Consider the following 13,275-nt stretch of genomic DNA (forward strand, 5'->3'; position numbering starts at 1 on the left):
TGTTTGATGTGTAGTCCCTAAGTCGCCTCTTACGACACCCGCGGGATGAGTAGGTAGATGATGATGAATACATTTTATAAATTCAATCTAAAGAACAAAATTAAACGGACAATAAATTGGTACTGAATCATATCTGCCACATAATATGGGATTTGAACCCATAACCGCTATGCGCTGGATTCGTAATCTGGGTCGCAAACATGGTCATCGAATTTAACTTTTGATTACTAATATTTCAGTGCTGATATTGTTTTTGTCGCTAAGTTACTCATAGAGTTGAATGCCGTTGGGGCAGAAAGGTTCTATAGTGGCGATCACGGGATGGAAGACGTAGCGTGGGCAGGCCTCCCACTAAGTGGACTGACGATCTGGTGAAGGTAGCGGGAAGTACAGTCGTTGTGGAAATCCTTGGGAGAGGCCTTTGTCCAGCAATGGACGTTATTTGGCTGACGAACGAATTGTTTTACCTTCAAATATACACCTACGTTGAACATGTCGAGTTGCTAAGTTGACATGTTTTAATATAAACCGATCCTCCCTTTATTTTTAGACCGTATAAGCCAAGTATAAAAGGACTGGTCGGGACCGGTAACGGCCGGCGGGAATGGGAACTCATCCCGGTGAAGGGAACGAAAAAATCGTAGAAATTGTATTCCAAACAATTTTGTGGCAACCCTTTTGGAACAGCCATCGAGCTTTCAATATGAGTCATGATTACAACACGTTTACGATCCTCGTGTTTGTATACAAATGACAAGACACGGAACTATTTCCACTTCTCGTGCCCACCGCTGCAACTCCAGTGTAGCCAGGATCTACAGCTTGACCGTCATTAAAAACCCAACCAGTGAAGTTGAAGTTTGTCCCGGGGAAAGTTAACTGTCATTGGACCCGCAACGAAATTAATCAGAAGATAAGAGGAGTTCAGTTGATGATGACATGACAGTGCATCATACTCTTTGTTGCAAAATTACCTATTAGCTATTATAACTTGGTAAGATGTCGAAAATGACAGCTTAAAGTGCCGCTTGTTGGTGCTGGTAGACTTGCTCACAAAATCAAATAGCTTCACTTTTCTAGACGCTTTTGGCGTTTTTGTTGACCAGTTGTTTTTTCAAGGATGAGACGATGATGACAAAACAGTTATGCTTCTATGCTTCTCAATACTTACCCGACGGTATTTAAAAACACATTAGCAATACAGGTAGCGACGGGTGGGATGTGACACGGTTGTGTGATTAGTACGCGTTACATACAGTATTATGTAATTATGTATCGCGTTAGAACTTTGAGGAGTTGGAGGGTAATGCCTCTTCTTGGAGGATGATACGTATAATGGCCCGGACTGTCAAAACAATAATCCCCTGGATTTTAGACCACATGCTATTACACAAATTACAGTTATATTAAGGTGGACCAAGTATTATCTATGTTGATCCTTCTAAATTCTAAAAGATAAGCTTTTTTGATTGATGCTGATCAATTCTGACTTAGGTATCGAAGTTTGTGCCTAGTATAAACTAGTTAGGACAAGAAACTTAAAGCAAGAGTAATAGAATTTTTGGTAGTGTATTACAAACTTATTAAAGGATAAATTAAAGAAAAACAAAAATGTTCCAGATGTATGAAAAAATTGCAACAAGAAAAACACCAATTACTTAGAAAATAGAAAACAGAGGCATCATTACTGTAAGGTTGTTGTACCTTTACAAGCATTGACGAAAGAAACAAGCAGAAAAGTAATAGTAGGTACATCGCGTATTACTGATTATATCTTTCGATCTTTCGTTATTTGGAATTTTGTTATTAGTAACGTGTTCAAAATTATACAGGGTGTCGCTTTAAGTATGGATTAAACAAAAAGGAAGGAATTTTACGGCACAAATGCAACAAAGTTGTTGAGAAAAGGAAGTTCAAATCTCACAAAAAAAACCTTTCCATACAAACTGTTATAAGTAACAGCAATTTTTTTTTTTAAATTTAGATGTTGCTTCTATAGGAAAGATGTTGCATTTGACTAATAGAATCCATACTTAAAGCGACACCCTGTATAACAGACACAGACAAGCCCTAATTCGTTGGTTTAACTTCGGCATTGTTTGAACACAGTCCACATTGGATTCAGCAATATCAAAAGCTGTCGATTCAGCGCGCCATGTTGATTTTGTCAGCCATTTTGATGTTATTGGTATTAACGTTAGCATTGTTAGTGTTGGACTCTTTCTATCCTAAGTTACTGGGTTTGGTTCCCAGATGATCTCAACAAATTAGGTTTACTTGAAATTATATCATTCTCTAATAATTTTAACTGCAAAAGAACTGATAGCTGATCATGAGAAGTTCTAGAATTAATACTTATCTGAAGACCGAGTCTTAGTAAGGAAAGTGTACTAAATTTTACTCATGCTAGAAGAAAATAGCCAAGGTTCGAGCGTATCTAGGTCGGCAGAATATACAAGATAGAAGTTCTGGCATTCCCATGGTCGAAGAACGTAGACAAGGATCGAGCTCATCAGTAGAGAGGAAGAAGAAAAAGAGGCTTATGACGGCAGTAGAATGATAATGATGATAATCAACAACTAAACTTAATAGTTCCAAAAACAAATTAATTTGTAGCTTTATCACTGGAAAATTACCAGCTATCTATATTCATCCATAACACAAATACAGTCTGTAACTGGAAATGAAAGTCCTCAATGTACAGTCATCAGCACAGACTATAAATTTTTGTTGCAAACTCGAACCTATTGCAACGGCATAATGCCATGACATGTCTGTACAGACGAGAGCACATCAAGCTTCACACTGTTGTGATCTTATGTAGCCATAATAAGGTTGAGTTTGCAGAAAAAACGTATAGTCTGATATGCTGTCGGCTGTACAAACAAACTGAAAGTGGAAATGAAAATTTAATTCTGACAATGGGATCAGCCATCCCGTCCTCCACATTAACCCAGTTTCGCGGAAACGGGATACACGGCGATTTCAGTTGATACCGTAATTACGCGATAAAAATTTAATAACCTACTTTCTTTGGTTTCCTTTCAAAGTGCAAATCTTAATGCGGGTTGCAGACTAACGCCCGTATTCACAAACGATACTTGCTTAAGTGAAGCAGCAAATCGAATGCACAGCGTTGAATAGAGCTCTGTGATTGGTTCCTGTATCACCTTGTGCGTCCACGCGCACTGAGAGACCTCATATTAATGTTTGTGAATAAGTACGGGCGTAAAACACTTTCAAGATAACTACGTATTCTATCGTAGTTATCTTGGTTTTGAATAGTCATAGGGCTATGGTAATATTCACAAAATGTGGTGTACCTACTTACCTACTTTTAGTTGTGTGCTCCAGACAATTTTTATTGTTTGGTCCAAAGGCTAACTGGTAGAATAAACTTGATTGTGATGTAAATCAGTGGCTTATAATTTGAAAGACCGTATGCAGTAGGTACCTACAGATGACGGCACGTAACTTTAACACTGGTGTCTTATTTTATTAGAATTAGGTGCGATTTTCCAACAAAAATGTACAGCCTGATGCGCTGATGACCGGACTTGCCGAATCCTGCACCCCAGCTCATTAAATCAGCGTGGCCGGCTCGGGCAATTTGTTTGTCTGTCTGCTGTCACGGGCAGCCGGCCCCTCTGATATTGGGTTATTAATTCCGGTAATTGCAAAATACGCGCGCCTGGGGCTTAAGCCAGTTAGAAACGCCAGGAGAGTTGGTCTTTTAGATCTTTGGTGGGTTGTGCTGAAGATTGTTTTTTGTAACTGTTGCAAAATACGCGCGCCTAGCCTAGGGCCTAGGTTAGCTAGAAACGCCAGGCAGGGAGTAGGCCAGTTAGAAATACCAGGCACGGACGAAATAGGCCAGTTAAAAACGCCAGGAAAAAGATCTGACGCAGAATGTGCACTTGGCAAAATGAGCTCTCGACTCAAACGGCGCATTTCTCATAAGAGACACTTCTGGACTTGCCAAATACTGCACCCTAATTCATTGAAGCAGCATGGCCGGCTCACGCTCTCTTCTTGATACCTTACTACTTGATATAAACTTTAATTATTTTAACCGTTTCATACTTCTTTTATTGTACAACATTTAAGTTGTGTTGTGGCTGATTCTGCCGAGTCTTGGCTCGGACATGTCTATTAATATTTAATGACGTCATTTTGGTTCGTTTAATTAAGTGTCGTATGCTATGATCGGACAACTTGCTTAAAAAGTCGACGGAATCGAACTGGTCGATTCCTCGAGTGGTCAATCTGATAATCTAATTGGGCTACTTTCACTTCTAAAGTCTTAATTTCGTTGAGGGTCCAATGGATACCTAGTTTATCTTTCCCTCGAGACAAACTTGACCTTCACTGGGTTTTTACTGGCGTTCAAACTATAGATCCTGGCTACACAGGAGTTGCAGCGGTGGGAGCGAGGGTGGATATAGTTCCGTATCTTTCTTCATTTAATAACATTATCCTCATTGTCCACAGTACCCTGGTGCCATGGAAGATCTTCCGCGAGGAGTTGAACAACGTGCACCCCATCTCGTCGGGTCTGGAGACGATGGCCCTCAAGACCACCATAGACCTCACCTGCAACGACTTCATATCGAACTTTGAGTTTGATGTGTTCACGAGGTCAGTGGATGTACTGTTGTTGAGATTGAGATATCTGCCTGGTATTGGTATTGCCTTTACAAAACTCACACAAGGGGCCTGATATTAAAAAATAAATACTTTTGCATTGATTCATTATCAACATCATTTCAGCTACAGGACGTCCACTGCTGAACATAGGCTTTCCCCAATGATTTCCACATCGCCCGATTGGTAGCGACCTGCATCCAGTGCCTTCCTGATACCATTAAAAGGTCATCGGTCCACCTTGGGTGGACGTCCCACGCTGCTGTGCATTGATAGTCAAATCAGAAGTAAAAGCTGGAACTTTTTTGTTTTAACGAGTTAGATGCTAAATCAATTGTTCAACTCAAATCTATCACGGCTGCTTTTAATGTTAGAGTCAGTGTTATATCATTCACTTAAGCATAATGGTAGCTGAAACAGTGATTTGTATTGCTGTAGCCATTTAGCAATTTTATGAGGTAAATTATAGGAAAATTTAAGTTTATTCCGTGAAAATACTAGTCAATTTCAAGTAATCCATGAAGATTCCATCCAGACAGACTGTAATGAAAATTCCAGACAATTCTAAATATCTTATGAAAATTCCAGACAAATCTAAATATCTTACGAAAATTCCAGACAATTCCAAAAAATATATGAAAATTCCAGACAATTCCAAATATTCCACTCAAATTCCAGGCTATTCCAACCCTGGAGCACGCTGCTGAGGAACTGGCAGCTGCTCGCAGTCACACACCCCGGCTACGTGGCGTTCCTGACGTACGACGAGGTCAAGGCGCGGCTGCAGAAGTACATCAATAAGGCTGGNTTCGCGTAAACGCTCTTAATGCGGGTTGCAGACTAACGCCCGAATTCACAAACGATACTAGCTTAAGTGAAGCAGCAATTCGAACGCACAGCGTTGAATTGAGCTCTGCGATTGGTTCGTGTGTCACCCTGTGCGTCCACGCCCACTGAGAGACCTCATAGTAATGTTTGTGAATACGGGCGTAAAACACTACGCAAAACTGTGCAAGCTATGCGACTTAGCTTAGTTGTTGGTCTGCTAATCTTTTTTATACGGGAAAAAAAGCGTTGAATATGCGTTGAATGCATACCTACCCTGCGGGGACAGGGTAGGTTATGTGCGGCAGACTTGGTGGAAATTTTACAACGTATTTTAACCTACTTATCTTGGTTTTGAATAGTCATAGGACTATGCTCATAATTCAAAAAATTAAAAGAGTAGGTACCTACTTTTTTGTGTCCTTTACTTGTGGTTTTTACAACTCTCTAATTTTTATTGTTTGGCTCAAAGGCTAACTGGTAGAATAAACTTGATTGTGATGTAAATCAGTGGTTTATAATTTGAAAGACCGTCGTATGCAGTACATACAGATGACGGCACGTCAACTTAAACAACTTATTTTATTGGAAATAGGTGCGATTCTCCATCAAAAATGTATAGCCCGATGAGTTGACCGGACTTGCCGAATTCTGCACCCCAGCTCATTAAATCAGCGTGGCCGGCCCGGGCAATTTGTTTGTCTGTCTGCTGTCACGGGCAGCCGGCCCCTCTGATATTGGGTTATTAATTCCGGTAATTGCAAAATACGCGCGCCTAGGGCTTAATCCAGTTAGAAACGCCAGGAGGGTTGGTCTTTTAGATCTTTGCTGGATAATGCTGAAGACTTTTTTCTGTAATTGTTGGATACATACATGCGCCTAGGGTGTACGCCAGTTAAAAACCCCAGGAAGAAGATCTGACGCAGAATGTGCACTTCGCAATATGAGCACTAGACTTAAAAGGTGAATTTTTCATAAGGGACACTTCTGGACTTGCCAAATCCTAGCTCATTGAAGCAGCGTGGCCAGATCGGGCAATTTGTTCAGATGCTCAACTATCTTCTTGATTGTTTACTATTTGGTATAAACTTTCATTATTTTAACCATTCCATGTACTTCTTTTAATGTACAACTTTAAGTTGTGTTGTTGTGGCTGATTCTGCCGAGTCTTGGCTCGGACATGTCTATTAGTATTTAATGACGTCATTTTGTGCCTCTGCCTTTGACGAATTAATTAAAAAATATTAGTAATTAAGTGTCAATCAGGACTTGCATATAAAACTCGACGGAATCGAACTGGTCGATTCCTCGAGTGGTCAATCTGATACCTAATTGGGCTACTTTCACCTCTAACGTCTGTTATAGTGTTTAAAAAGGAGCATCAATTTATCTTTCTTCATTAATTGTTCTGAATAATTTCGTTGCGGGGCCAATTGAAGATTTTTTTTATCCCCAACGGGAAAGCTCTTGGCCTGTATCTCACCTAATGGTAAGTGATGATCAGGCCGAAGGTGGAAGCGAGCTTGACCTTCACTGGTTGGGTTTTTATTGGCGTAGATCCTGGCTTCACAGGAGTTGCAGCGGTGGGAATAGTCCCGTATCTTTCTTCGTTTAATAAAATTATCCTCTTGTCCACAGTACCCTGGTGCCATGGAAGATCTTTCGCGAGGAGTTGAACAACGTGCACCCCATCTCGTCGGGTCTGGAGACGATGGCCCTCAAGACCACCATAGACCTCACCTGCAACGACTTCATATCGAACTTTGAGTTTGATGTGTTCACGAGGTCAGTGGATGTACTGTTGTTGAGATTGAGATTGAGATATCTGCCTGGTATTACCTTTACGAAACTCACATAAGGGGTCTAAATATAAATACTTGTGCATTGATTGGCTAAATGTGCGATTAAAAATTCTTGACCAGTTGGAACATTTTTACGTGACAAGTTGGTTACTATGTTTAACTCAAATCTACACACAGCTGCTTTTAATATTTGAGTGTGATATATCCCTCACTTAAGCAAAATGGTATCCGGAACAGTGATTTGTAATTGCTGTAGCCATTTAGCAATTCCAGTTTCAGACAATTTCAAAAAAAATTATGAAAATTCCAGACAATTCCGAAAATTATGTGATAATTCCAGAAAATTATAAATATTCCACTCAAATTCCAGGCTATTCCAACCCTGGAGCACGCTGCTGAGGAACTGGCAGCTGCTAGCGGTCACGCACCCCGGCTACGTGGCGTTCCTGACGTACGACGAGGTCAAGGCGCGGCTGCAGAAGTACATAAACAAGGCTGGAAGCTATGTGTTTAGGTGAGGACATGTTCTTCTTATTGACTTTGCAGGGGATGTCTGAAAAAATTAGACAAACAGGACAAGAACCGTGAACGTCTAGGATTTTGGAGCCGAAAACCCAGAGAGGTTCTTACTATTTAATCTTCTTCTTGCTATCGTGTCAGCCCAAAACTCCGCTACAAGAGTGGCGTTGTCAGCAGCATTCATTAATTCCTCATTTCCTCCTGCGTGCAGTTGCTCGGGCACTCAGGGCACCACATGTGCTTCATCGACTGGGGAACAAAACCGCACCTGCACTCCATGTTTGAGCCATCCAAGAATCCCTATTTAATTAATTGTAATAGATGCAGTTGAAAAAGGTTATCTTAATGTACTTTATTCAGGTGAAATAAATCTCAATAATATCGTAAAAGTACCACATCAATTTTTCAACGTCAGGACATGCCCTGCTGAAATTAGGCCTCTCCTAATGATTGGCAGATTGACCGGTCGGTAGTGGCCTGTATCCAGCGCGTTCCTCCTGCTATCTTTATGAGTTTGTCTGTCCACATCCTCAGAAACAAAACCATCGTCATCACATCACATACTTACTGAAATATATTTTGGTTTCAGGTTATCATGTACAAGACTCGGCCAATGGGCGATAGGCTACGTCACAGTCGACGGGGAAATCCTGCAGACGATACCTCAGAACAAGAGCCTGGTGCAAGCACTCCTTGATGGCTACAGAGAGGGATTGTGAGTATAATTTCTTCATGTTCAATGTTCATGTCAGTCCTTTCGCTCTTGGCAGAGAAATTATGACCATATTGGCCAGACGGATTGAAATCATTCCTGTGTGTGCATATTTGTGCCTTAGTTCTTTTGTCGCCTTTTACGACATTGACTTACAGAGTGTGAGTTGTCCTGTGTTCTACATAAAAGTATACAGGTTGTTTTTAGTTGATCAAACAAATAGGGTGGATTCTACTACTCGAATACGACTACTTATCCCCATAATTAGTATGGAATGGATTTTTAAATAATGAGGGCTATCGTTTTTATACTTAACAGTTGGCACCCCTGGCGATTGACAGGACCTTACTCTACAGTGGCGCCATCTTGATGAGTGCAAAATAATGCGATAGTCCTCCTACCACTTTAGCGCTCACCAGTTGGTGCCACTGTCTTCGCTACTAGCAAGTGACAGGACCTTACTCTACAGTGGCGCTAACTGGTGAGCGCTAAAACGATAGCCCTCATTAAACTTTGTCCCTTCGAAAAAATGGTTTCATTTGAGCAGAGCAATTCTTTTTGTTTGATCAAGTATAAAAAATTGCACACATTTTACATAATTTAACGTATTATCTTGTAGCTTCAAACCAAATGCTACACATTTCTCGCTGCCCATTATTGGCCCATGACTCAGGTAAGCTAACCTCGCAATTGGGCCATAAATGGACACACATACTTATACATTATACTTGTACACAGTTATGAATCAGCATCGGATTGCGATGCAGATATCTTATGCAGATGTGACATGAATAAACATACAGTTGTGCAATATTGTTGATTCAATGAGCGAGAAACAAAAGTCGAACCACTATTATCCATCTCTCGAAGGTTACATTGTCGGAGTAAATATAAATTTTCTATTAGTTTTTTTCATTAATTCAGTAATAATTAAGGATTTGTCAGCAGGGCATAAACAAAAAGAATGTCTAGACCGCACCGTTTAGCCCGGTGAATAACTCACAGATCCGCCCCAAAGACTTTGGAGTAAAGAACACCATCAGGTTTTAATGAGTAGGCCCTGCCCATCTGGCAGGGAGAACCTCGCATAACCCATTGTTTCCCCCGGGGTAGTGGGTATGCAATTTATTTGCATTTCCTGACGAAGAAACAGGATAAAAAGTATGTCCGTTTGTTGAAGATTGTCTATGAGCCAGGGTCTCGTCATGTATGTCTCGTTGGACATGGAAAGAGCAACCCTGAAGGGCAGCCTTAATATTATAAGTACACTGACTAAAATCTCCGACGAAGAGATTACATTACAAAACTCCCCGCACCCCGCGCTTCCCTCGACCAAAAAGTGGTGGGCGTGTCTTCGTGGATGAAACGATCTAATATACTAATATACTCCTTTACAATTTCCAGCTACCTATATCCAGACGGGCGGGATGTGAACCCGGACCTCAGCAGCGCGATTATATCGCCGGCGGAGGACCATATCACAGTCACGCAGGAGCAGTACGAGTTGTATTGCGAAATGGGTCAGTATCACAAACTATTATTTGACAAGATTTTGAAATTACTTGATGGACTGACGACCTCAAGATGATAGCTGGCAACTGCTGTATGAATAAAGCAAAAAGACTAGAACTTGTTCGAAGATCCGACGACCTCATAAAATTCATGCACGAGCAGTACGAGCTGTATTGCGAGATGAGTCAGTGTCACTGCTTGCTCTATTACTTGCTCGATGGACTGACGACCTCAAGATGATAGCTGGCACCTGCTGGATAAAAAAGACAAAAAATGACACAAACTATTTTTTAGACTTTAGAACTTGCTCGATAGACCGACGACCTCATAAAAGTCAATGGAGCAGTACGAGCTGTATTGCGAAATGGGTCAGTATCACTGCTTGCTTGACTAGCACCTGCTCAATGAACCGACGACCTCATGATGATGGCTGGCAACTGCTGTATGAAGAAAGCAAAAAGACTTTAGAACCTGCTCGATGAACTGACAACCTCACAATAGTCACGTAGAAGCAGTACGAGCTGTATTGCGAAATGGGTCAGTATCACTGCTTGCTAGACTAGCACCTGCTCGGTGGACGGACGACCTATATCCAGACGGGCGGGATGTGAACCCAGACCTCAGCAGCGCGATTATATCGCCGGCGGAGGACCACATCACAGTCACGCAGGAGCAGTACGAGCTGTATTGCGAAATGGGTTTGTAACCTTAAACCTTATTCCAAAGAAATAAAGTTCAAAAGACGTAGTGGTCCCGGCTAATCTTGTCAGCCTCCCATTAATTGGTGGCGTAGATGGACGCCCTGGTAGTTTCTAGAACCTAAGGCGCCGAATACTATGCATCAGAGAACACCCCAGGTTTTTAGTAGCTTTGAGTACCACCACCATTTGAGGCCATTTTCCTGGGTTAAAGGCGCAAGGCCAAAAATCTGGTAAATAACTCGGAAAAGTACCTGGATGCGGGCAGCGCAGGACCGGTCGCTATGGAAATCCTTGGGGGAGGCCTTTGTCCAGCAGTAGACGTTATTCGGCTGAAACTAAAGGTCAAAATCCATTGGAAAACTTCGTTCTTAACTGAGGAAGCGGCACGGGAGGGGTGTTTTTATGACGTCAAACGTCAGGGAGAGTTCAGAAGTGCTTGCTTCGCGACTATGCGACGGGCGCCCGCAGTGAGTGTGCGAGCGCGACAGCAACACAATTACGCGCGAGCGATAAGGATGGGTAGCTTGGGGTCATTGGACAAAATTCTACGTGCTCACAGACCGGGCTTTAGTAGACCTGTACTAGGTTAAAGTTCTGTGTTCTGTACAAATATTGATTAATATTCCGTACTATGGGCTACAGTTCCATTTCCGGCTATGTCGTCTCATTCTATCGCAAAGAATCGCCATTTAATGAGAGCGAGAGAAAAAACGGAAATGGGTAGCTGGAAATGTGGCTCACTATTCATTATAGTAAAATAAAAAATATAATTTCTTTATTCAAATTCCAGGTAGCACGTTCCAGTTGTGCAAGATATGCGCAGAGAACGACAAGGACATCAGAATAGAGCCGTGCGGGCATTTGCTATGCACGCCGTGTCTCACCGCTTGGCAGATTGTAAGTAACATAGTTTATACACCACATTTCAGTCTGGCTAGCATGCGTTCCGTGATAAAATCTTATCGACAAATGTGTGGGTTTATCACGTAAGATCAATAAAATGTCCCGATTAAAAATTGTCGTAGCGCACATCCTATGCTCATAGGCGCGAATCACACTATAGTAAAACACTAAGTAAAACTACAACAATCAAAATATGCACTTGTGACGTCACACTTTCAGCATAAAAATAAAAATTTTGACGATAACTTCTCAAATTGTTCAAGAAAGAAAGAAAAATAGTTTAAAAATAGTTTTAAAGGTAAATTGTTCACGTCTTGACTTCTATCCTTTTAGTGTTCTTTCTGGTCGACAATAAAAACGTCGATGCCTTGAGAACTCGATAGATATACATGTTACATGTCACCATTTTACCTATGATTCACAAATAAAGATTTTGTATATTTGTATAATTGTCAATATTAACAATATTCCCTATTTTACAGGACTCTGAAGGCCAGGGCTGCCCGTTCTGCCGAGCGGAGATAAAGGGCACAGAGCAAGTTGTGGTCGACGCCTTTGTGCCGCCTCGTCCGCCGCCGCAGGACGCTAAGTGAGTCTTCTTTACTATTTTATGGTTCCGTACCTCAAGGGCTTAGAGCAGTCTTTCCCAAAGTGGGCGATAACGCCCCCTTGTGGGCGCTGCAGGCTTAAAGGGGGGAGGTAAGAGCCCCAGAAAAAAAATCGGGACGTTGTGTAGAGGCTTGGGAGGCGTCATCTACTAGGAGGACTCTTAGACACCGACTGAGCTCGACTCTTGACTACAAAAATGGGGGGCGCTAAAAAATAAATTATTCTCAAAGTGGGCAGTAGACTAAATAAGTTTGGGAACCACTGGCTTAGAGGAATAAATAAAACTGTATCAGCTAGCGCTCATGTAGTGTAAAATCGTGGTAATTTAACGGACTCAAATTCTCCAATCACCAACGTCAAAGCTGGTGGACTGGCTGCTCGCTTTTTGGTGTGACCTGGGTAGGTTGGAGTAGTAAGATAAACAATAAATCACGAAACTAGATCAACATGTAAGTCCAATAATATACTCCTCTTCATGTGCCATGCCGTTGCATTCTGTTTGTATAGTTCTTGCAACTCACGAAGGCGAGTGAGCTTTACTTCTTTCGTACTTTATCAAACATTTTCACTCATGCAGTCCATCACAGTCTTTTCATTTTATTGTAAGCACCACTCTCGCCGTCAAAGAAGATTAAATTTTTTTTTTTATTATTAACTAAGCCACGCTTTGCTATTTTCAGAAACACGAAGACTGCCGTCAAAGCCGTATCGTCAAACTCTTCCGGGTCCTCTGGGTCTTCAGGGTGCAACGGATCAAGTAAGTAACACAACCATTAGCATTATTTGATAATGATTACTGACAGACAAAAATATTAATTAATGACTAGCTTCGCCCGCGTCAATGACAGATATGTCAAAATCCACCAATCACGCAGCATTTGGACCTCGCGTCTACGTATTGCCATCTGGCGGATTTTTAAATCGCGAAAACCCTCATTTTTAAAACTTAATTGCGTGCGTTACTGTTTCAAAAACATTGATAAAAACTATCCTCAACAAAATCGGTTCCGTGGATTTGGTGTAAAAAGTAACAAATAGACACACAGAT

At 41.5% G+C, this 13,275-nt stretch overlaps 1 protein-coding gene across 1 annotated transcript in view; it reads left to right on the forward strand.

The window, feature by feature from the left end:
• Positions 1 to 4,491: 4,491 nt before the first annotated feature.
• LOC114360496 (E3 ubiquitin-protein ligase CBL-like) overlaps positions 4,492 to 13,275 on the forward strand; it is a gene marked incomplete at its 5' end in the record, with an annotated part of 32,660 nt that continues 23,876 nt past the window's right edge. Inside the window, 6 exons of the mRNA XM_028315218.1 lie at positions 4,492 to 4,638; positions 5,323 to 5,457; positions 7,108 to 7,254; positions 7,642 to 7,785; positions 8,380 to 8,505; positions 9,907 to 10,022. Coding sequence (XP_028171019.1) covers positions 4,492 to 4,638; positions 5,323 to 5,457; positions 7,108 to 7,254; positions 7,642 to 7,785; positions 8,380 to 8,505; positions 9,907 to 10,022 — 815 coding nt within the window. The remainder of the gene's footprint in view (positions 4,639 to 5,322; positions 5,458 to 7,107; positions 7,255 to 7,641; positions 7,786 to 8,379; positions 8,506 to 9,906; positions 10,023 to 13,275) is intronic.

This window comes from Ostrinia furnacalis, unplaced genomic scaffold, assembly GCF_004193835.3.
Source record: "Ostrinia furnacalis isolate ACB-3 unplaced genomic scaffold, ASM419383v2 OfSCF5055, whole genome shotgun sequence".
Classification (NCBI taxonomy): Eukaryota; Metazoa; Arthropoda; class Insecta; order Lepidoptera; family Crambidae; genus Ostrinia; species Ostrinia furnacalis.